Genomic DNA, 25,466 nt, shown 5'->3' on the forward strand with positions numbered 1-25,466 from the left:
AAATCAGAAAGTAGCAAGTTCATGAGACAACTTTTAAACCTACCCAAGTACAGCTGTCTGTTGTCAGGGTAACTCTGTGCTCTAGACATACGAGACTTCCGATATGATGGGCTGAAAATTTAAGAAGAAATAAGTTGTCAGCCATAGAACCTCAGTGGCTTACCTCTGATTGTTGCTATTGCTCAATAAAGCATTGACGCCAATGCATAATCCTAGCTGATCTTTGCTGGAAAGCAGAATTGGGCACACATGGCAAGCACAATATTTCCTTCACCTGCGCAGAATAAGGGTGCTCCAATAACCACCTGCGGGGAGAGGGTAGGGGAGACAGCGAATTTTCCTGTTTGGACCATGCTTAGCTAAATATCGTCTGATCTCATTAGGGCAGAAAACAAACAGGGAATTAGCAGGGGTGCCAGCTTTTTGCCAACCTACTTCATAGCAAACTGTAACCATGTCTCCCCCAAGAAGGTCCAGCAATGACACCGAGAGATCTGGTGAAAAGGCTGACATTTGTTTGAGAGATGTTCTAAGGGAGGAAAGGAACACTTTTTTGATAAGCACAACACTAAAAGATATTTTTCTCCTTTGTTTCCTCCCACCTTCACCGTCCAAGCTGATGGATGTGAGACCAACTTGCAGGGCTTCAGTGGCTACTACATGTGAATGAAACACTGGCCCATAAATTAATACTCCCTGCCTAAAAGGACGGAGGTAATTGGCCAGGTATCAACTATGGCCCACCAATCCACTTTGGCTACTGACACTCCAAAAACTGGTCCAAGAATATCTTTTTAAAAAGGTTCGATGACTGGTTTGCTAGTGACCATAAGTGAGAGTCCTGGAGATGCAATAGGGCTCTCACCTTTGCAGTGGTGCCGTTGCCCAACACAATGAGCCAGTGAGACAGGCAAATGTGAAGCAGCATGGATTGGTCAAGCCCACAGTTGGGATCACCCTGCCTGCCTGCTGGTTGGCGTTAATCAGAAGGACAATTCCAACTTTTGTAAGTTGGTGAATTGAGAAATTCTACCTTCGGAAAAAGTTATGAGAGTTGTCATTTTTGAACTGCTCACAGAGAAATTCCCTGAATACATAAGAAACATGGAAAACTATGGTGCAGAAGAGGCCATTCGGTTGCGTCGGTGCCAGCTCTTGGTTCATAGCCTTGTAAGTTACGGTACTTCAAGTGCATATCCAAGTATTTACACATATTTCCCTCTGCTTTCTCGGTTAGCTTTTCTTACCATGATTGGCATAGGTACTGGCTCTTGCTAGAATAAAGTTCAGTGGTAATATTTGGCCTCTGACACTTTACCCAAATGTCTTTTCTCATATGCAAGCCTGAATAGTGAGTGTCAGGAAGGTATTCCAACACAGGAGAAAGCCAGACAAGGGTGGGTGGGGTGGTCAAGAATCACAGCTGAATTCAAACTTACCAACAGCTGAATAATAATTAGAAGGAGGAACACTAGCCGATTTTCCCTTCTCTAACTCAGAGATGCTGAGGTCCCTACAGTATCCCCACTTCCACCCCAGCTAACGCAGTGCATTCCTTGGAATGCACCCAGAACGTTATAGTCACTGTCTCAATAACAAGACTAATTACTTGATAGGCTTACAGTAATGGATAAAGAGAAGAGACCTCTGTGCCCACACTCACCTGTCTGCTCTCCTATCCAAGGACTGGCAGCTGCCCGACATGGAGTTCTCAGCACTGCTCTGAGGTTCGTAGATCTGGAGGGAACATCACAATGCCTTTAAGTTTTCTACAAACTACTGTATAAATTGTGCTTTTTAAAGTTTAAATTTCAGTTTCATCTCCACTGATAGCAGTGGCACAGGCTGGGCATGTAGGGAAATCCAAGATAGGCCAGGGTTCAGATCATAAACTTTGTTTGGGGAATCGTTGGCTTTTCAGCGACAGCGGTTTAATTGCAAAGAGGCAGAAACCTCATTAAAACTGACAAATCTGAGAGATAAAGCCATCCAACCTCAGTATTAGATGCATTAACCATGATCAGCATAGCTCAGATGTGAGATACCATAAGTTACTGAGGGGCTAAAGTGTTTTTTATAAAGTTTAAAAAAAGCTAAAATTTTCAGAGGATGTGACAAAAGCTACATTTCCTTTGGATCACTTTGATGTTCAGGTAAAAGGGGCACCTTTACTCCAATTCTTCCAGGCTTTAAGACTAAGGCAAGGGAGGCTCAAACAGACCCAGCAAGAAAAACAGGGCAATTTAGAAAGCAACAGACAAAAACAGAAAATGATGGAAATATTCAGCAGGTCTGGAAGCATCTGTGGAGGGTGAAAAAGGGTTAATGTTTCAGGTTGATGACCTTTTGTCAGCACTGGAAAAAGTTACAGTTGTTTAAGCAAGTACAGAAGCAGGGGATTTGGAAAGGGGAGGAAAGAACAAAGGTGAAGGTCTATGATAGGGTGGGTCTAGAGGATGTGTAAATGGAACTAACAGAATCATTACCATCATTACAACCATTTGGTATACCTACTGGTCTTTGTTTCTGCATCCCCTTTAAAATTGTACAGTTAATTTATATTGCCTCTCCTTATTCTTCCTACTTAGATGCATCAATTCTCTGCATTAAATTAATTGGTCATATGACTGTCCAATTCATTGTCTATGTCTTCCTGATGTCTCTTACTACCCTCTTCATATTTTACTACATTTGAGTTTTGTGTCATCGCAAACATTGAAATTATGCCCTGCATACACAAGACCAGGTTATTAACATATGCCAGAAACAGCAGTGGTCCCATTGCCAACCCCTGGAGGACACCATTGTACATGTCCCTCCAGTCGGAAAATCAACCGTTCATCGCTACTCTCTGCTTTCTGTTCATTAGCCAATTTCGTTTCCATGCTGCCACTGCCCTTATATTTCCATGGGTTTCAATATTGTTAACAAGTCTATGAAGTGGCGCTATATGAAAATCCATATACATAAAATCACCTGTACCACCTTCACCAATCCTTTCTGTTATTTCAAACAACTCAAACAAGATTTGCTTTTAACAAATTCATACTGACTGCCATTTACTTACATGTATTTTCCAAATGACAATTAATTTTGCCTCAAACTGTCTCAAAGTTTGCCCACCATTGATGTTAGACTGACTGGCCTGTAGTTTAATTCCTCTCCTTATTTGAAGCAGGGGGAATGTAACAATTGCAACCCTCAAGTCCTATGGCACCACTTCCAAATCCAAGGAGGATTGGAAGATAGTGGCCACAGGCTCCACAATCTTCCTTCTTACTTTCTTCAGCACATCATTCGGACTGGGTGACTTTTCTACTTTGAGTGCTGCCAATCTTTTAAATACCTCTTTTATTTTTATCCTATTGAATTTCTCTACTACGTCCTTCTTTACTGTGACATTGGCAACATCCTCTTCTTTAGTGAAGACCAATGCAAAGTACTCATTTATTACCTCAGCCATGCCTTCTGCCTCCATAAGATCTCCTTTTTGGTCCTAAATCGACCCCAACCTTCCTTTGACTATCCTGTTACTATTCATATGTTTACACAAGACTTTTGGGTTCCCTTTTATTTTACCCACTAACTGTTCTCATACACTTTCTTTGCTCTATTTTCTCTCAGTTCTCTACTTTTCAGTTTGGTTCTCAACTGCATGGTTGCTCAATGAGGGGTCTGCGATATGTTCCATTAGTAGTCTCCCATGAGCTGTTTCTCCCATCAGTAGTCTCCCATGTTCCCCTGTATATTGAGATAACTGGAATAGTCACAGATGCAAAGTCATCACATGCGTAGGCTCTCACTCAGACACCATTAGCAATGTGGCTGGGCAAGTCCCTCTGCATATCACTGGCTTCCACAGATTTATCTCTAAGAAATATGAGGTGGAAAGAAAGACACTCTCTGGGTCTGCTGCAAGGCTGCAATAATCGGGAGCCGGTGAGATTCTCTCCTTCAATGTCTTCAGTCTGCGTTAATAGATGAAGACATTAGCATGGCTCTCCTCATACCTCAAACTCAGTTTTATATTCATAGCCACGCGCTTCTCTGAAGAAGATAGGCTTAGTCTCATGATCTTTGAGTTGATGATACCGCTATTTGTGATGGGATAGGGAGCAGGAAAAGGGGGCAGGGCTGCCTTTGTTGCTGAAGGATTTATGGAGATGGGGTTGGGTGGGTAAAGTCACTCGCCTCGTTTGTTTCTCCATTTCTCTCATATGCCATCCACCATTACTGGTGTGGTTAATTCGAATCACTGGTTTTCACCACCATGTAGTCTGCATGTGCAGCAAGCAATTAAAAATGCAAATGGTATGTTGGCCTTCATTGCAAGGGGATTTGATTATAGGAGTAAAGATGTATTGCTTCAATTGTATGAAGTATTGGTGAGACCACACCTGGAGTATTGTGTAGTTTTGGTCTCCTAAGGAAGGATATACTTGCCATAGAGGAAGTGCAATGGAGATTCACTAATCCCTGGGATGGCGGGAATATGAGATGAGATTGAGAAAACTGTAGAGAGTACAGACCAAGTTTCGAAGAATGAGAGGTGATCTCATTGAAACTTACAAAATTCTTACAGGGCATGACAGGGTGGACATGGATAGGATGTATCCTCTGGCTGGTGAGTCTAGAACAAGGGGACACAGTCTCAGAATAAGGGGTAGACCATTTAAGACTGAGATGAGGAGGAATTTCTTTACTCAGGGGTTGGTGAATCTGTGGAATTCTCTACCCCAGAGGGCTGCGAAGCTCAATCATTGAGCATGTTCAAGACAGAAATTTATAGATTTCTGAATACTAATGACATCAAGGGATATGGGGATAGTGGAAAAAAAATGGCATAGAGGTAGATGATCAGCCATGAATTTGAATGGTGGAGCAGGCTTGACGGGCCAAATGGCGTACTCCTGCTCCTATTTCCTATGTTGAGGTTTGGTATTGAAGTGTTTTATTTCTGAAATGGAGGTCGTGCACCTGGTATTTTAATCCAGTCTGACTGAGTGTGCACAAAATGATCCTGTAATGAGCAGTGCGTTTTTTGTTCCAGGTTGATTTCCTGTTAAGCAAATGGTTGATAGGGTGGAGCAGACCCTAGGCAGTAAGTAGACACATAATGTAAATTTAGGGCTTAATAAAATCCTCTTTACCCAAGGTACTATTCCAGCAGGAGCAAGAAAAATTATAACGAACAGGAAAAATCATGAACACATAATAAATACCAGATAAATGGATACATTTTTAATGCGACCATCAGCTGCAAAACAGCAAAATCCAGAGTGATGATACAGAGCTTCCTTCATCACATTCAACCCTAAGAGCAGAAGCACTTTTCAATGAAGGGGTGAGTAAAAAACAAAGCCACTGAAATATGAAGACAGCTACTTGAATTTTGGTTTTATTTGAACTGGAAGTGGGGATATACTTCAACTGCAGTGTGGAATTTTTGCACAAGTACTGTCCAATGAATCTTTGAAACCCTTCAAACTAGAGACATTAAATTACCAAGCATGAAATGTAAGAGGACAAGCAACATCATTATTTGAGCAAAAGGCTAAGAACTGCTCGGGACTGATGCAGTAATGAAATCTAGAACTACTGCTGATAACAAGCTTATAGTCTTATCCTACATAGTGACGCAGAAGATTGCTAAAGCAAAAAAAAAAACACATATGATTGCTGAGGCATTGATAATGCCCTGTGCCAGTGAAATTGTAAGGGAAATGTTTGGAGCGCAAAAGGCCAACTGGGAAAAAAGTATTTGTGCCATTTGACACTGTCAAATGACCAACTGCTCTAATGTCAGAAGACATAATTTTGCAGTACATTGATTCACTGCATGAGAATGATTTTGCCATACAACTTGATGACTTCACAGACATTCCTAAAATATCCCATTTACTCGCTTATGTTCAGTAATCAGGAAATAAAAGAATTTTTTGTTTTGCAAAGGGCTCAAGACAACACCATATTTTCGAATTGTTGGATGATTTCATGACTTCAACAGAAATCAACTGGGCCAACTGCCTTGGGTCTGCAGTGATGGGGCTGCAGCATTCTGGTGTTGTGAAAAAAGAGCAGCTGCACCTTGCGCTATTAGAACATATTTTACACCGAGATGCACTTGCTGCAAAAAGATACTGAACCAGGTCTTTGCTGTGTTCGCAACACAGTGGTAACACTTACTATTATATTAAATCCAAAGCAACAACTTCAGGTATTCTATTGCATTTTGTGAGGAAGTGGATGCAGAGCACAATTCCAAGCTCATGCACAGAGAAGTGAGACGGTTCTCTTGAGGCAGAATGCTTGCCCCTATATTTTATTTCAAGGGGTAGGCTGATAAAAAAAACTCAACTTGCCTTGGTGTGGATTAATGCCATGTGGCTGGCTAAACTGGTTTAATTCAAAGACACATTCAGTGAAATGAATAAGCTGAATAAAGCTATGCAAGGCGGGAGGACTCCTTTTTTGCCCAGCGTGAAAGAATTGATGCATTCAAAAGGAAACTGCAAGTCTGAAAAGTTCTTGCTTGTGGGGATATCACAGATATGTTTGAGCTCCTACATTCTTTCATTCAAGAAAAAGAATGTTGACTGTGACGTAATCACAGCTGGTAGCGTATCTTTCAAATCCATGCAATAAATTTAAATACTTATTTTCTAGAACCCACGATGAAATAATCTGCTACACACCTGTGGGCTACGAACCCAGTTAGTGAAAATTCTACAACTAAATTGCCACCCTCTGTCCCAAAGCTATTAGAAGAGGTCAATGACATTGCCTGCTCCTAATTCCTATGTTCAGTAAAATGTCGCTGGAAACATTTTAGTGTGAATGTTCCATTGAGTACAGCACTGCTTCTACTGCAACAATGAAAGTGTTGGTCCCATTTAGTATAACCTACTTATGCGAAGCTCTATTTTCAGCAATGACATCAATGAAAACAAAGTGCCGAACCAGGATGAATATTGACCATGACATGTGCATGTGCTGGTCAAAGCTACCTCCATGTCTTGACAGATTTGTTGCACAGCACTAGCAATAAGTTTCACATTAAGTAAGTTAAAAAAAGTAATAAATAAAAACAGAAAATGTTGGAAATACTCAGCAGGACTGGCAGCAACTGTGAAGAGAGAAACAGAGTTAACGTTTCAGGTCAATTACTCTTCATGCTGAGTATTTCCAGCATTTCTGTTTTTATTTCAGATTTTATTTCAGATTTCCAGCATCCACAGTATTTTGCTTCTGTAAAAATAATACTTATATGATTAATTGTATAACTATTTTTATACAGAAAAAAACACTCATTGTACTACAGGGGGGGACCCTGGATTTTTTTTTATATAAGACGGAAGGTGGCTTCAGAAGTAAAAAGGTTAAAAACCTGTGCTCGACTGTATTATGAGCCTGACATTTATCATAAGCCATCTTTTGAGGTTTCATTTTGATCTCTCAATATTTGTTCATCCAGAAAGCTTTAGATTTGGATACCTTTCCCTTCCCCCTCATCGGAATGTGTTTAGTTTGTACCCAAACTATCTCCTCTTTCAAGACCTCCCATTGGCCATTTACTGCTTTACCTACCAATCTTTGATTCCATTCCACCTGGTCCAGATTCCCCCATCAACTCACTGAAATTGGCTCTGCTCAAGTTGAGTATTTTCCCTTTTGATTGTTCCTTGTTCTTTTTCATAACTACATTACTCCAACGATATTGTGATCACTGTTTCCCAAATGCTCCACTTTATTACAGAGAACCAAATCCTTTCACGCTGGGCTGGAAATAAACTAATGAAGGAAATACTCTTGAATACATTTCAAGAATTCCTCTCCCTCTTTGTCCTTTAGTCAAGAAGTAGTCACGGGGCAGTGCCAAGTTGGATTTTAAAAGTTTCTACAGTGTTGGTGGAAAGACAGCGAGGAAACAGAGTTCTATATTTTAAGTCTGGGAAGTAAACAGAATGTAATGTACCAGTTTGTACTAAATCAGCAGGAGGGATGGATTCAATATCCAGGTGACTTGGACTGACCGTCACTTTAGTTTTCCGGAATTTTCTTGGTGTTGGGAGCTCTGAATATTTTCCCTCATAATGGGACAGAACTCTGCACAGGCCACAGATTCACCAGGTGGATGCAACTGAATGTATAGCTGACTATATGTCAACAAAATAGGGACAAAATTTGAAATACATTTCCATCTTTCCAATGCCTCAGCAGTTCTTTATTACAGTCTGCAACTCATCGAACCCAAAAACTTCCTCTCTGCAGTATCTTTTCTTCCATCCTCAATCTCCCCAACTTTACTAAAATTATGATTAGTGTTCAGTTCTGAAGAGGGGTTATACCTGAAACATTAACCTGAGTGCTCTCTTTGCAGAAGATGATTGTTATGTATTTCCAGCCACTGCTGTTTTTGTTTTAAGTTCAAAATGGCGCTCAAACAAATGAATTGTTTCAGTAGTGTTAAGCATGTGCAATAAACTCTTCATGTCAGCTGATGTCAGCACTGGCAATGTAACACACATTTAGTATTCCATGCACTCCCAGAACAGTACTCCTAATATCCTACTCAATAACCTTCCTTCAATCAATGCCAGCAAAAAAAAAGTCTGATTTGCTGTTTCTGGTAAAGTCATACATTTTGGTGGGAAGAATGAGGAGAGGCAATATAAAATAAAGGATACAATTCTAAAACAGTACACGTGCAGAGGGACCTGGGGGCAAATCATTTAAGGTGGCAGGATGGTTTGGGATCCTGGACTTTATAAGTAGAAGCAGAGTGTACAAAAACAACGAACCTTTATATGGTGAACCTCTATAAAGCATTCATTTAGCCTCAACTGGAGTATTGTCTCCAATTCTGGGCACCACACTTAAGGAACGATGTGAAGGCATTAGTGAGGGTGTAAAAAGAAATTTACGAGAATGGTTCCTGGGATGAAGGACTTCAGTTACGTGGATAGATTGGAAAAGCTGGGGCTGTTCTCCTTGGGAAAGAGAAGATTAAGGGGAGATTTAATAGAGGTGTTCAAAATCATGAGGGTCCTAGACAGAGTAGATAGAGAGAAAGTGTTCCATTGGCAGAAGGGTCAGGAACCAGAGAATACCGATTTAAGGTGAATGGCCAGCAGTTAGGATCTGGAATGCACTGTTTGAGAGTGTGGTGGAGGAAAATTCAATCATGGTCTTAAAAAGGGAATTGGATAATGATCTGAAGAGAAAAGATTTGCAGGGCTACAGGGAAAGAGTGGGGAGTGGGACTAATGGAGTTGCTCTTGCACAGAGCTGGCATGGACATGAAGGGCCAAATGGTCTCTTCTGTGCTGTAACAATTCTTTGATTCCATGTTTGATCATTACCAATTCCACCAGGTTTAGGTTGGTTGCCAGTAGCTGCATGAGACCTGCCCATCAGGACCCAGTTCAAAGAAACAGTCGATGAAATCACTTTCTGGCAGTTTTTTTATTCAGAGAAATTTTTTTATTCTTTCATCGGATGTAGGCGTCACTGGCAAGGCCAGCATTTGTTGCCCATCCCTAATTGCCCTTGACATCTGAGTGGCCTACTAGGCCATGTCAGAGGGCAGTTAAGAGTCAACCACATTTCTGTGGGTCTGGAGTCACATGGAGGCCAGACCAGGTAAGGACAGCAGATTTCCTTCCCTAAAGGACACTAGTGAACCTGATGGCTTTTTATAACAATCTATGATGGTGCCATGAAACTGTTACTGAGATTAGCTTTCAATTCCAGATTTGTATGAGTTAATTGAATTTATGAATTGAATTTAAACTCCACCAGCGGCCGTGGTAGCATTTGAACCCGTGTCCCTGGGACATGGGACTCTGGGTTACTGATCCATTGGCATTACCACTACACCACTATCTCATCCTAGGAGCTTGGTCCAAAAGGTAGAAAAGCCATTGAAAATATGGATAGTTATTGAAGAAGGTTGGCAACTGGATGCATCAAAGGAGACGAGGCGGGGGGTGGGGGTGTCATGCAGGTGCTGGAGTGACAGGAAGTGATAAATGGTGTGTCCCAAGAATCTCAGTGCAAACAGATCATGATGTAGATCAATGATTTGGAAGTGGGGTTCGAGATAAAATTGTCAAAATCCACCACTGACACCATGATTGGGGAAGGAGGATGCAGTGCAATCTACACAGATTGGCAAATTGCGCTGAGAAATAGGAAACTAAATTCAATAGCAGCAAGTGAAAAGTGACAAATGAAATTTGGAAGGAGAATAAATATTGCAACTATAAATTAAATGGTGTTAGTCAACAGGATTCAATAGAAAAGGATTAGGGACACTGGTGGACAGATCAATGAAACCATCTGCAGTTGTGGTAAACGAGGCAGAGAAATCAGGTTTGTATAGAAAATCACAGGATGGGATATCGAGCCTATTCAGGGCATTAGTTCTTCCCTCCTCCTGGCACAGTGTAGACCTGGTCACCACATTACAAGACAAGTTATAGGAGGAGGTGCAGCTGTGGGCCACCTGTCTGATAACTGGCATCAGACACCAAAGTTACAAGGAGAGGCTACTGAAGCTGAGATTGTTCAGATTGGAGAAGAGGAGATGGGAAGGGGATCTGATTAAGGGATTCAATGGCTCAATTCTTGCTAGAACGGAGATATTATTGCAGTATGCACCGTTAGTTAAAGACTTCAGCTCAAAATTAATTATACTGTAACTTGCTAGAGGTGTGAGTGAATGTGCAGCATGGGCAATGGGGGATCTGGGATCACAGTGAACGATGGCACCAATAGTCTATTTCCTTAACCAATGAAATTTACCGATTGAAAAAGAAAGAAACAGAGGAATGACTGAGGGTAAATTAGAGTCAAGAGCAGAAAGTAAAATAATAGAGGGAAACAAAGTCTGGATTGAGAGTAAAAAAAGACAAAGGAAGGGAAAGAAAAACCCCTCAAATTTGGCAATTTAAAATTTCAACAATTCACTATCCAAATGACTGAGACTCAACAGTTAAAACTGCTCTCTTTCTGGGCCAGAAAGATCGACTGGCATTGCATTAACAGTTATTATGTTGTTAAAAGGGTACTAATGCTATTAATTACAAGCCCTAACTTTCTGCAACAAGTTTAATGGGCACTTAATGTGCAAATCCAGCAGGTGCTTAAAAATAAGAGGGAGGCAAAGGGTGAGATGTGCAACGCAAACAGAGTGGCATAAATTCATCAGCAATTGGTTGAATTGTGCATCATAATGTCAAGCAACGTTAACCCACCATTATCTTTCCAGGAAGATTTGGCCTATTATTCTTACAGGTTATGACAATTTGAACCCAGGAAACTGTTTACCATGGACTTGAGGACAATAAGGGGCATGGGATGGAGCTCACAATCAGACAGATCACACACTGTCTGAGAATGACTGCAGCGCAGGCTGGTGATCGAACCTAAAACACACCTCTCTTATTAGGCTCAGTGTCACCCCACACTACTCACACCCCCCACCCCCACCTTGCTTTACGTGTGCAGAAATTTGTTGGTACAGGTGTGACCTCCCAAGCCATGCCCTCCATCAGACCTTTACCGTTAACCTTTGTGATCAAGTTTTGTCTTGCTGCTATCACTCGTCAACAGAGATGAATTTGGTTTAAGAAAATGAGAAGACATAACTATACTCAGCTGGGGAAAAAATGTGCAGCCAGTGATTGTAGCATTATAGTCTGGCAGAGCTGCCAACACCCGTCTCTTTCCTGTAGTCATGGATATGTACATCAAAACTCCAATTTAACCCAAACACCAAGAAGAACTGGCAGTTTGGCACTGGATAAAGTATACACAGCCAGAATCCCTGGATGAAGGTGCTCCAAAGTAACCTCTTCCAAGGGGGAGGGACAAAACCTTTGCTGTGCTCATTTGCTCATTTAAAATCCTGATGTTTGTTTTGTATATTTTAGGGCACATTACTGAGCAAAATCTTTACTTACACATTGTTCCATATTCTCAGGGATGAATTCCCCCTCACTGTGAATGCTGGTGTAGGATCCTTGGCGAGCGATCCGCTGTTGTCGCTCCGGTACGTATCCTGGGGGTGGGGAGCTTCGACCTGTGTTCTGAGAACCTGCATAGAGAACAGTTTCACTGAGTAGTGCAGAAGACTGCTTTTTAATATATTGCTTAGCAGTTATCCGACATTCAAATGCTTGTGCAAAACCAACAATTTGTATTTATATAGCATGTTTTAATGCAACAAAATGTCTCATCGTGCTTCACAGAAGCATTATAAAACAAAGTTTATCACCGAGCCACATAAGGAGATATATGGGCAGATGACCAAATGCTTGGTCAAAGAGATAAGTTTTAAGAAGTGTCTTAAAGGAGGAAAGCGAGGTAGAGAGGTGGAGAGGTATCGGGCGGGTAGTCCAGAGCTTAGGGTCTTGGCAGCTGAAGGCATGGTTGCCAAGGGTGGAGCAATTAAAATCAGGATGCTCAAGGGGCCAGAATTAGAGCAGCACAGATATCTCAGAGGGTTGTGCAGCTGGAGGGGTAAGGCTGGGGAAAAACACCAGGAGGATCAACAGCTGTTGTTCTGGTTGAAATCAGTAGTATAGAGCAGGTATTGAACTTGCCACCTTCTGGTGTATGTCTGTCTTTTATATCTGGTGGCACCTTTACCAATAAATAAACAGGCACGTGCAATGTGTGATGGTGGGGGAAGAAAGAGCGCACCAATGCCTGCCCCAGAAATACTAAAAAAGCTGTGGCGTTGATCTCTTCGTTTAAAATATGCTCTCCAATTTATCCCTACAAATGCAGCTGCAGACAACCGACATGTCAAGTATCAAAAAAAAAGACTTGGATCCATGCAGCACCTTGTCATGTCTCAAACATCTCAACCATTTCACACACAATTAAGTACTTTTGACCTGCAGCTGCTGTCACTATGTCAGCAAACAGCAGCATTTGGGTACTGCAAGATCCTACAAACAGCAGTGAGGTTAGTGACCTATTAATGTTTTAGGTGTTGTTTGAGGAATGAATGTTGGCCAGGACATCATGAGAACTCCCCTGCTCTTCTTTGAATAGTGCAGCGGGACCTTGAGCATTTCAACTGACAGTACTGCACTCACAAATACTTAGGTGTCAGTCTGGCTGATTAGTACACCACCTAGGTCAGGAGCTTCAAGTTCCATCCCAGCACTTGAGAACATAATCTGGCAGAGTAGATACTGAAGGAGTGTTACATCTCCAGAGGTGCTGTCCTTCAGATCAGACAGTAACCTGTCACCTGTTTTGATGGCTCAGGCTGTTAAAGATCACATGGCACTATTTGACAAGCAGGGATCTCTCCTGGTATCCTGGCCAACATACCTTCCTCAATCAAAAGCAACATTACACAACAATTGACCATTTCTCTCATTACTACTTCTGAGATCTTGCTGAGCACAAAGTGACTGCTACATTCAACTACATAATCAGCATTGCACTTCAAAAGCAATTCACTGTACTCAGAGTCTTGGGATATTTGAAAGGCACGATTTATAAATCTGCCTTTCTTTATCACATTGGCCTAGGTTATGTGCTGAAGCTTCTGAAGCCAAATTTGAAACAACAGCCATTTTTTACTATTAATCTGGTGACTGCAACCTGTTGCTTGCAATTCCTGCACCATGTGTCTTGGGCGACCACGTGTGTAGAAAGTGTCTCCAGCTGCTTCAGCTCAAGAGGCAGCTGCAGTCACTGAGGAGCATCAGGGAGCAGGAGAGTTTCCTGGACCGTACTTCCTAGGAGCTGGTCACCCCACAGGCAGTAAGAGTTCAGGATAGTACGTGGGTGACATCGGAAGAGGGAGATGGTATAAGATCTTCAGGGTGTGTGCCACTCTCAAACAGGTACTCAGCATCAGAGACTGCTGGGAGTGATGATACCCTGAAGGAGTGCAGTCGAGACCATGGTACCAATGGGCAAGGGACTGTACCTGAGGAAGCAAACTGTCGAAATGCACTTGTTACAGGAGATTCCATAATCGGGGGACAGACAGGCATTTCTGCAACTGTCATTGTGAGCCCCGCATGGTATGTTGCCGCCGTGGCACCAGGGTAAAGGACATCACAAAAAGGGTACAGAATATTATGTAGGGGGAAGGGAGTGAGCCAGAAATTATGGTACACATTGGTACCAACAACATAGAGAGGGCAAGTATTGAGGTCCTATGGTCAGATTTTCCAGAGCTAGGGAGGAAGTTAAAGAGTAGGGTTTTGAAGGCAGTAATCTCCAGATCACTCCCAGTGCCATACGCTAGCAAGTAGACATAGGAAGATAGGGAGTGTTGGCCAGGGGCTGCAAGAAGTACAGAGTCTGTTACAAACTGTTGCATAGCTCATGAACTAAAGTAACCTGAGCTCAGACACTGTTGGATTGCTTGTGAACTAAAGTAACCTGAGCTCAGATACTGGCCTGTGCTGGTAAAAACCAGTTTGAACTAATTAATTTATGTGAAAGACAAGGGAGAGATCACAGGAATAGAGCCTTATTTGGACACGGTGATACACCGGGGTCTTTGGGCCTGGGCCAATAAGGAGAAAACACGAACGAGGTGAGCAGGCCTAAACCAACAGGAAAGAGACAGCACAGTTTTGAAGAGATAAGAAAGAGGATAAGTATGGAGAATCTCAGGCATAGAGCCAGCAAGAAACTCCGGAGACCAACCATCGCGGAAGTGGAAGACCCTGCGTGAGCAACGCGGCGACGAGGTAAAAGAGAGAGAACGGAATGCCTGGCCAGCGTCAGCTCTCCCCTTTTTCGGGTATTATCCTTTGTTTTCTGTGACTAGGTGAGGGATAGGTCAGAGGAACCTAGTGGGTGTGCTTATCGATTCTAGCTAGCTTTGTTATTAACTGTATAACCCAGTTTGAGTTGCATGCTTTTGTCTAACCAAGTGTATGAACCTTATTCTTACATTGTACAACAACGTGAATGAAGTAAATTGATAGTTAAAGAAAGGACTGAGTTTCCTCCTCTTTGTACTAAGCCATTAACCATAGCCGGTGGATTAGGTGGAGGGTGGCTCTCCTGTAACCCCGATATCCCAAACACCCAGCCTGAGCCTGAATTAAGAGGACTTAGTCCCATGTGACGGCCAGGATAAAGTGGGCGAAGGGAATAAAGGGGCCAAGGGGGAGTTGACTCCGCGCCATGGTTTACAGGAGAAACAATGCCAGGCTTGAAGCACAGTGCAGGAGGGTGGGCTTCAGATTCTTGGGACATTGGGACCAGTTCTGGGGCAGAAGGCACCTAATCAAAGGGAAGGGTCACACCTCAACAGGATTGGGACCAATGATCTCATGGGGAGGTTCACTAGTGTGGTTGGAAGGGATTTTAACTAAATTGGCAGGGGGATGGGAACTAGCATATAGAAGTAAAAAAGAGTAATAAGCAGCATAATAAGGGTGTTGGACAGTACTAGAGAAGGGAGTAGTTGCATATTAGATAGGAGCGGACTGCATGTATGTAAATGCACAAAGAGTGGTGAATAAGGTTGTTGAGCTCCAAGCACAAATAGCAGTATGGGAATATGATGTAGTGGCAATAATGCAAATGTGGCTTAAAAATGAGGACTGGACGCTTAATATACAAGGATATAAAGTGTTCAGAAAAGAGAGAGAAGGGGAAAAAGGGAGGTGGGTGGCAGTATTGATTAGGGAACACATTGTAGTGTTGGAAAGCGAGGATGTGCTTGAGGGGGCAAGGACAGAACTCATCTGGTTAGAGTCGAGAAGCAAAAAGCATATGAATAGGCTACTGGGGGTATTCCATAGGTCTCCAAATAGTGAGAGACAGAGGAGCAAATCAGCAGGGAAATCAGAGATGTGCAAAAAATATACAATGGAGATACTGGGGGACTTTTAATTACCCAAATATCGACTGGGATAATGCTAGAGTAAAGGGTAAGGAGGGGGAGGAATTTCTGAAATGTGCTCAGGAGAACTTCCTTGATCAGTATGTTTTTCGGCCCAACTAGAAAAGAGGCATTACTGGTTTGCTGCTGGGAAATGAGTTTAGATTTGTAATGCAGAAAAGCAAAGAATGTTATAGGGTAGAATGTATAGATTGGAAGAGGGCTAATTTCAATGTGATGAGAAAGGATCTAGCCAGGGTAAAATGGAACCGAAGATTGACAGGAAAAATTGTAACAGAACTGTGGGTTATCTTTAAGGAAGCGATGCTTCAGGTATAAGCTAGGTACACATTCCAACAAGGGTGAAATGTAGGGGAACCAAAAACAGGGCTCCTTGGATGAAGAGGAAGATAGAGATTATGATGAAGTAAAAAAAGTGCATGACGCATGTCAGGTGAATTCTTCAAGTGAGAACCAGGCCAAATACAATAAGTTGAGAGGGGAAGTGAAGAGGAAAATAAGACCAGCAAAGAGTGAATGAGAACAGAATGACGTTTAACATAAAGGGAATGCAAAAATCTTTTACCAGCATGCAAGTAGTAAGTGGGTAGCAAGAGGTGGGGTTGGGCCTTTTAAGGGCAAAGAGTGTAATATATGTTTTGAGACACAGGACAAGGCTAGAATGCTTAATGCGTACTTTGTATCAGTGTTTCCTAAGAAAGAGGAATCTGACAAAATATTGGTAGAAGCAGAGAGAGTAAAGGCTATGGATAGGTAAAAATTGAGGTGGGAGGTGATACTGGAAAGGCTGGCTATGCTTAGGGTAGATAAGTCATCTGGTCCAGATGGCTTGCACCCCAGGTTGCTAAATAAAGTGGGGGTGGAGATAGCTGAAGGGCTTGCCAAAACCTTCCAATCTTTCTTATATATGGGGTAGGTGCCAGAGGATTGCAGAGCAGCAAATGTGACACCCTTATTCAAGAAAGCGTGCAAGGACAGTCCTAGCAACTACAGGCTAGTTAGTTTAACATAAGTGGTGAGTAAGGTACTAGAAACAATAATCAGGGGAAAAAAAATCAACAGACACATGGAGAGTTTTGAGTTAATTAAGGATAGCCAGCACGGATGTGTCAAAGGCAGATCGTGCTGGACTAATCTAATTGAAATTTTTGACTAAGTAACAGAGAAGGTTGATGGAGAGAATGCAATGAATGTTGTCTATACAGATTTTAAGAAAGCGTTTGATAGAGTGCCACACAAAAGGCTGGTTCACAAAATTGAGGCTTTTGGAATAGGAGGGTCAGTGTCCAACTGGATAACAAACTGGCCTAAGGACAGAAAGTGAGTTGTGATAAATGATTGTTTTTCAGACTGGAGGATGATAGACAGTGGTGTTCCCCAAGGGTCAGTGCTAGGACCACTGCTTTTTTTGCAATATATAAATGACTTGGATCTTGGAATACAGAGTAGAATTTCAAAATTTGCTGGAGACCAAACTTGTAGGAGTGGCAAACAGTGAGGATGATATGCCTGCAGCAGGACATAGATAGGCTAGCAGAATGGGCAGACAACTGGCAGATGGAATTTAATACAGACAAGTGTGAGGTGATTCATTTTTGGAGAAGGAATAGGGTGAGGCAATATAGACTTAATGGCACAGTTCTAAAGACTGTGAAGGAACAGAAAGACCTGGGACTGCATGTTGAAGGTGGCAGGGTACATTGTGAAAGTGGTTAGCAAAGTATATGGGACCTTGGGCTTCATAAATAAAGACACAGAGTACAAAAGCAGGGTAGATATGCTGAACCTTTATAAAGCTCTGGTTAGGCCCCAACTGGAGAATTGCATTCAGTTCTGGTCACCACACTTTAGGAAGGATGCAAGGGTCCTTGAGAGGGTGCAGAGGCGATTTACCAGAATGGTTCCAGGGATGAGGGATTTTAGCTAGAAGGCTAGATTGGAAAAGTTGGGCTGCTCTCCCTGGAGCAAAGGAGACTGAGGAGAGATTTGATAAAGGTGTACAAGATTATCTTAGGCTTAGATAAGTTAGACAAGGAAAAACTGTTCCCATTAACTGATGGGATAAGGACTAAGGGACATAGATTGAAGGCTTTGGGCAAGAGATGCAGGGGGAATGTGAGGAAGAACTTTTTTTATGCAGTGAGTGATAGTGACCTCCAACTCACTGCCCATTAGTGTGGTGGAAGCAGAGACAATCAACGATTTCAAAATGAAATTGGATGGGCACTTGAAGGAAATAAACTTGCAGAGCTATGGGGATCGAGCAATGAAGTGGGACTGACTGGAATATTCTGCAGAGAGCTGACATGGACTCAATGGGCTGAATTGTCTCCTTCTGTTTCTAAGTGACTCTATAACAAATAAAAACGTGCATAACTTTACCTTGGGTGCACAATCCTAAATGTAGCTTGGGTCAATTATAGCACAATACTGCTTTGGACTCAATGCCATGAGATCATTGGGAATAACCACAGTCCAGAAAAAGAAAAGATTTAACTTTTAGCTCTCAGTTTTCTCCAAGTGAAAGAAACCAACAAGGTAAATTATATTTGGGTTCAAATGCATTACTACCTCCCCCTCAACTTTCACTTTTTCCAACACATCCCCAGCACTCCTTCACACAATACTAAAAGCAATCGTTATCTGATTGGCCAGCCTCCAAATGCTATTGTGAAAACAACATCTTGCTAACAGGAAGGGGAAGTCGCGCAAAGCAGTGTATATCAAAGGAAGTGAATGGAAAAACAAGAGCATTGAGTTCTGGACCATTTTCATCCTGCCCGATCGTTATCTCACCCCACAAGCACAAACGCGGCTAAACTCACACTATGTCGAAGATAAACACACAGCAGAGAGACAAGTAAAACACTCCTGCTGCATCACAAATCTTCAGAGATCAATTCTGTCCTCACCAGAGGGCTATGTAAACGTGTGCGATATCCACACACCCTGACTCTGCACAGGAAACTTTTCGGGGATCAATCACTGGCAGTGCCAAGCATTCAGTCTAAAAGCTGCTTGCTCACACTGCAGCAAATGCAATACAAACCACAACAAGTAGCTTTCAAAGTCCAGAGATACAAGAAACATGTGTAAAATCAGAAAGGTGATGCAACAGTATTATTGTTTGCTGACAACATTCCATCTTTTAAAACCTGGCAAGGCATTGGGTAACATCTCAAAAGGTGAGAATATCCTTGTGAGCAGGATGTGACTGCATCATGTATCCACTCCAGCAGAGTGACCCAAGTGTTCCAGCACTGCCCTTGCTTTCTTCTATCACCCTGCCAAAACCAGGCAATCCATCTACCTCTCTGACAAAAAAGCAATCTTATTTTAGTCTAGCCAGCTGATCCCAGCAACAGCTGGAAATGCAAATGTCCAGCAGTCTGGAATACACAGTGTCTGTGTAAAAGGGAATGTAGAGCGCCTGATCAGCCCGGGAGTCAATCCATAGCCTGGAGCTGGGAAACCAAATCACTGACTGGGGATTGAGAGCATCCAGCTGATAGCTAGGATATCTGGAGTTAATTCATTGAGACAAAAATTTGTTTGAAAAAAGTAAATCACCAAATTTGAATGGAAAGTAGTCTCTGCCAGCCCCCACCCCCAAGCTTCCTTCCCCATTAACTCTGCTATTTCTACACAATTTGTTCTTTCCACAAGTTACACGAATGGACTAGGACTTGTGCAACACTTGCCAATAAATAGGAAACTGGTTTGGTTGCATCACAACTTGAGTCTCTGGTAGAAGATGGCAAGATGCTTCTCTCCAACACTTGATGTACTCCTTACAGGAAATCACAGAATCACATAACTGCTACAGCACAAAAAGAGGCCATTCGGCCCATTGTGTCTGCACCAGCTCTCCAAACGAAAAATTTACCTAATGCCACTCCCTGGCCTTCTCCCTGTAGCCCTGCACATTCTTCCTTTTCAGGTAACAATCCAATTCCCTTTTGAATGCCTTGATTGAACTGGATAGTAAATCAAATAATAACCAGGTCAGAGCTCACTCACTGGCTGTTTTTGAAGGTATTTTTCAGGTGAACTCTGGCTGGGTACCAAGATAAAACTTGCCGAACACCAGGCTTCGGAGAAATAGCGATGTGCATTTGAATCCTCAATTTCTTTTTTGTCACAAATAATTTTCCGATTAAATTGCACTAGTGTCACATTGAGCTTCAAAGCAAAAATAGGCATTTTTCTTCTCACCTAGGGCCTGGATAAAAAGTAGTTTTAAAAGATCAAATGATTTTCACACACTCACAGATTTTACTGGTGCATGTCGCTAACATTTGGGCATAGCCAAGCTTGGCAGCAGCTCCCAGGAATTGGCAGGTAGTACACCTCACCTGTTTCAGTGCTGTATCTCCACACTAAACTAAACTGTACCTCAAGTCTCTCCCGGGCATAACTGCACATATATCAGGGTACAGTAGCATAGTGATTATTGAGTTCCGAAGAAGGGTCACTGACCCGAAACATTAACTCTGCTTCTCTCGCCACAGATGCTGCCAGACCTGCTGAGTATTTCCAGCATTTCTTGTTTTTATTTTATATTATATTAGTGATTATGTCACTGGGTTAGTAATCCAGATGCCTGGACTAAACATATGGAGACATGAATTCAAATCCCACCATAGCAGCTGGAAATTTAAATTTAATTAATTAATTAAATCTGGAATAAAAAGCAAGCATCATGGTGACCATGAAACTACTGGATTGTCATAAAAGCCCATCCAGTTCACTAATGTCCTTTAGGGAAGGAAAGCTGCTGCCCTTAGTCAGCATATAGTCATAGAGTCGTGCAGCATAGAAACAGGCCTTTCGGCCCACCGCGTCCATGCCGACCATAATGCCTATCTATACTAATCCCACCTGCCTGCATTAATTCCATATCCCTCTATGACTTGCTCATTCAAGTACCTGTCTAGATGCCTCTTAAATGTCGCTACTGTTCCTGCCTCCACCACCTCCTCAGGCAGCTCATTCCAGATACCCACTATTCTTTGTGTGAAAAATTTACCCCTTTGATCCCCTTTAAACCTCCTCCCGCTCACCTTAAATCTATGCCCTCTAGTTTTAGTCACCCCTACCATGGGAAACAGACTCTGGCTATCTACCCTATCTATGCCTCTCATAATTTTATATACCGCTATCATGTCCCCTCTCAGCCTCCTTCGCTCCAGGGAAAACAGACCCAGTCTATCCAATCTCTCTTTATAACTCAAGCCCTCCAAACCAGGCAACATCCTTGTGAATCTTTTCTGCACCCTCTCTAGCTTAATCACATCTGTCCTGTAGTGCGGCAACCAGAACTGCACACAGTACTCCAAATGCAGCCAAACCAACGTTATGTCCAACTGTAACATGACGTCCCAACTCTTGTACTCAATGCCTCGGCCGATGAAGGAAAGCATGCCATATGCCTTCTTCACCACCCTGTCTACCTGTGTTGCCACTTTCAGGGAACTATGTACTTGCACCCCAAGGTCTCTGCTCAACAACACTCCCCAGGGCTCTGCCATTCACTGTATATGTCCTGCCCTGGTTTAACTTCCCAAACATCACTTCACACTTGTCTGCATTAAATTCCATTTGCCAATCCCTTGCCCACTTTCCCAGTTGATCTATATCCTGTTGTAACCTTAGACAACCTTCTTTACTGTTCACTATACCACCAATTTTGGTGTCATCTGCAAACTTACTAATCATGCCCCCTACATTCACATCCAAGTCATTAATGTATATGACAAACAACAGAGGGCCCAGCACCAATCCCTGAGGCACACCACTGGTAACCAGCCTCCAATCTGAAAAACAACCCTCCACTGCCACCCTCTGCCTCTCATCACCAAGCCAATTTTGTATCCAATTTGCTAGCTCACCCTGGATCCCATGTGTTCAAAATGTGAGACTGTAGACCTACTGCAAAGTGACTGACTCTTAACTGCCTTCTGAAATAGTCTCTAGCAACCCATTCAGTTCTATTCAAGAAGGCGGCTAACCACCACCTTCTCAAGGGCAAATTGGGACGGGCAATGAACACTGACCTTGCCAGCAATGCTCACATCTTGTGAATGAGTACAAAACAAAAAGAGAAAAGCAACTCTGCCCACAAAGGGAGGCTTTATCAATGTTCACACAACAAAGGCATAAAATTAAACAGGTGTTTAGAAAATAAAAGGAATTTTATTACTGCTTCTCTGACATCTTAGTGGGTAAAAGCATCAACTGGGATGTTGCTTGACCAAGCAATCTAGAAAGTCCCCAAGTCTGAGCAGAGCTAGCTGCCCTCAGCTGTAGCAACAGAATGCATGAACTGGCTCAGTGCCCCAGGTCAGGGAAGAGAAAAACATATCCAACTGGATTCCCACTCTAATGCCATGCAGCAACCCAATCTGGAATTTGCAAAGGCAAGGACTGTTCGGGCTCAGCCTTTATGCCCTCTCCAGGCTTAACATTTAAGAGTAGGTTAGATCGGTGGCTGAAGGAAAGGGGGAATAAAGAGTTATGGGAACAAGGTCGGCACATGGGGTTAGGATAAACACCAACATGAACTGGTTAGGCAGAATGTTTCAATGGTAGCGCTCCCGCCCGAGCCAGGAGGTTGTGGGTTCCAGCCCCACTCCAGAGACTTAGGTGTAAAAGACTAGGCTGACATTCCTGGACTGTGCTGAAATCTTCCAACAGAAACATCTACTCCACATCTAAAGCTGCTGCACTGCTCATTTTTGGTCTCTGTAAAGTCTTATGTAAACCGTACTTTCATAGAATGTGCATGCAATGTAAATGTACCCTCCTTTCGTTTCACACCCCCTGAAAAATAAGACACATTTTTCATTTATTCATGGGATGCGAGCATCGCTGGCAAGGTCAGCATTTATTGCCCATCCCTAACTTTCCTTGAGCAGGTGATTGTGAGCCGCCTTTTTGAACCATTGCAGTCCACGTCCTGTAGGTATACCCACAGTGCTGTTAGGAAGTTCCAGGAATTTGACCCTGCAACAGTGAAGGAACGGTGATAGTGCTCCAAGTTCTTACAATGTTATATTTCTACTTTCCAAGTACATTTTGTTCAAAGCCTAATCTAAGTACAATCAATAAACCCTTGCAACCCTTCACATTCGGGAAATGACCATTTCACACTTCACTTTCACCAGCTCAACTACATTCCTTTTAAATACCCAGTGTGTCCTAGAATCAAACAATTTAATCAAGTGTTCAAACGCCTTTTATATTCTGTAACTGGAAAGTGAGTTACCCCGGCTCAAAATGGTCCAGGCTTGGACTTGCTGAGCACCAAAGAGGAAACCTGTTTTTGAACAGGGTGGTCTTCTTTTGCCCAGTCCAAAACCAGACAGGGACCAAACATTGTATTAAAGAAAAAGTATGCAGGCATGAAAAGCCTTCTCTTATCCAAGTTTTAAAGGGAGCACATGAAAACTGAAAGTCTGAATTTTGCATATGAGTATTTCCAGGCATTCATGCTCGAGACTGGACTGCCTGGTTCACAACCAGAAGTGTGACCACTATAGCTTTGAAATAACCACATCAATACAGCCCCATTGAAGCATATGCCAGAAGTAAAATTTAAGATTTTAACACTTTGATTCCCAGACACCTGCAGTTTTAGAACATTTTAGAACTTACTTCAAACGTAAGTTTTTTTAAAAAATCTCCTAATCCAGTCTTGCTCAAACATTGGCAGGGTCAGTAAATGGAATCAGGACTCCAAGCAGTTAGCCTATTCCCATAATGCACCATAGCAATTCTGCTTAATTTTTAGAAAAGAAAACAGATCTAAAATGGTTAAATAAATAGATTCTGGTGCTCGATGGGAAACATTCCAGCAAATCCTCTTCTTAGAAAGCCTAACTCAGATCTCATTACTTTTACTGTAACAGCTACTTGAACATCCTTTCAAATTGCTGAAGACCAGGTACTCACCAACAGAGAGGTGCCTGCCCCGTGACTCTGGTGGCTGGTAGATGGTGCTGAGAATGTCCCCCACTGACTGAGAAGCCTTAATGCGGACCTGTTTTGTAACGGCTGAAGAAGTTGGTGATGTCTACGAATTGGAGAAAAGGAATTAGATATGCACAGCCAAAGTTCATCAGTTCTACCTTATAACTATGGCAACAGTGTCAAATTCCTGACAGAACCCAGTCTTATTACTGGGGGAGGGCACAGCACCTGGGATAGACGCTCTTCCAGAAGGAAAAGTTGAAAAGCCATCTCTCAGCTACTCTGGCTGCTGGAGTTCCAGCAGGAGGACAGGCAGCAATGATGTGTGCTATGAAACACCAGGACAAACCAACTTGGAGAAGTCCTGCCCTCATTCCCCTCCTCTCACCCATGAGAGAGAGCAGGAAAAGCCCAACACTTGTTATTTCAGAGAGCTTGGCGGGGTGGTCTGGGGGCTGGTCAGAAATTACCAAAATGAATTAAGACAAAAACTATTAATGAATTAGTTGAGCTTTTATGACAAACTGACAGTTTCAGGGACACTTTTACTGATGTCTGCTTTTTATTCCCAGATTTTAAAAATGGATTTCAAACTCTGAAGCTGCCAGGGTTGGATCTGAGCTCACAACCTCAGCATATTATTTCAGTAACATATCCACTACACTACCATATCGCATGATGTCCCATAGTTGAATAGCCTGCTGATGATAATCATTGAGGCACACACGTGAAGAGCAGTGAAATAGCAGAGCTCAGCTGGTACCTGTGGAACTACAAAGAGAAGGGGAGAAGGGAAGCAGATTGGAAAAACAAAGCAAAATGCTGTTCAGACAGATGTGGAAACACCGTATGTATTTTTAAGTTGTTCATATTATTAGCATGTCTTTGCTGGAAAAGTTGATTTGAATGAATTGAGACACAATTACCATGACACCCTAATATCTGCAGAGCTGTTGAATGCCATGTTTAAACTGGAAAGTTATTTCTGTGATAGTTTAAAATTTGTTGCTGAAGATTCCTTTTGTGTATTTAGTCCAGCTCTAGCTAGTACATTGAACACTCGTGTTTTACTGACACTAACAAATCCAACCTTAAACCTGTTAACATGAGAGAAAGTGACAATAGACAGTAAGGGATTCAAAACTACTGTGCACTCATTCCCGCTACCCATTATTTCCTGAACTTGTTTTTACTCCAGGGCTAAAACTAGGACGATATATTTTTTTTAAATGTAATTAGTCAGCAGCTGTTAGTGATGTTATGCAGGGGCTGGCACAGTTTGCCAACGGCACAGCATTTAGAGAGAAGCTTAAAATAAAAAGCACATCACAGTGTCCCAGCAAATTTCTGTGCTGAACAGGAAGTGGAAGCTCACAGCAAAACAGTGATTTCTGTGCAAACCTGCCGTGAGTTTCTACATTACTCACAACACAAGGACAAAAACAGCTAGCAATCTGAAACAAAAAAGCCTCTCACATCTGGCATAGACCAACCTGAAAGTTCTGAAGGAAAACAAGATCAGGCAACAAACTCTTGGCCATAGCTCACCAAAACGAACTTCATTTTGATAGAAAGACAAACATTTACTGGGCTTCGA

General features: G+C 42.4%; 1 protein-coding gene across 2 annotated transcripts in view; it reads right to left on the reverse strand.

Annotated features, from left to right (window-relative positions):
- The window catches only part of map3k3 (mitogen-activated protein kinase kinase kinase 3), a 162,844-nt gene that overhangs the window by 77,134 nt on the left and 60,244 nt on the right, over window positions 1–25,466 (reverse strand). For both annotated transcript variants that reach the window (XM_068013134.1, XM_068013133.1), the window contains exons 7-10: window positions 23,852–23,972; window positions 11,967–12,100; window positions 1,664–1,737; window positions 44–111 (exon numbers count right to left, since the gene is read on the reverse strand). In XM_068013134.1, the coding sequence (XP_067869235.1) occupies window positions 44–111; window positions 1,664–1,737; window positions 11,967–12,100; window positions 23,852–23,972 (397 nt within the window). The remainder of the gene's footprint in view (window positions 1–43; window positions 112–1,663; window positions 1,738–11,966; window positions 12,101–23,851; window positions 23,973–25,466) is intronic.

The sequence above is a fragment of the Heterodontus francisci genome, chromosome 33 (genome assembly GCF_036365525.1).
Source record: "Heterodontus francisci isolate sHetFra1 chromosome 33, sHetFra1.hap1, whole genome shotgun sequence".
In the NCBI taxonomy this organism is placed as follows: Eukaryota; Metazoa; Chordata; class Chondrichthyes; order Heterodontiformes; family Heterodontidae; genus Heterodontus; species Heterodontus francisci.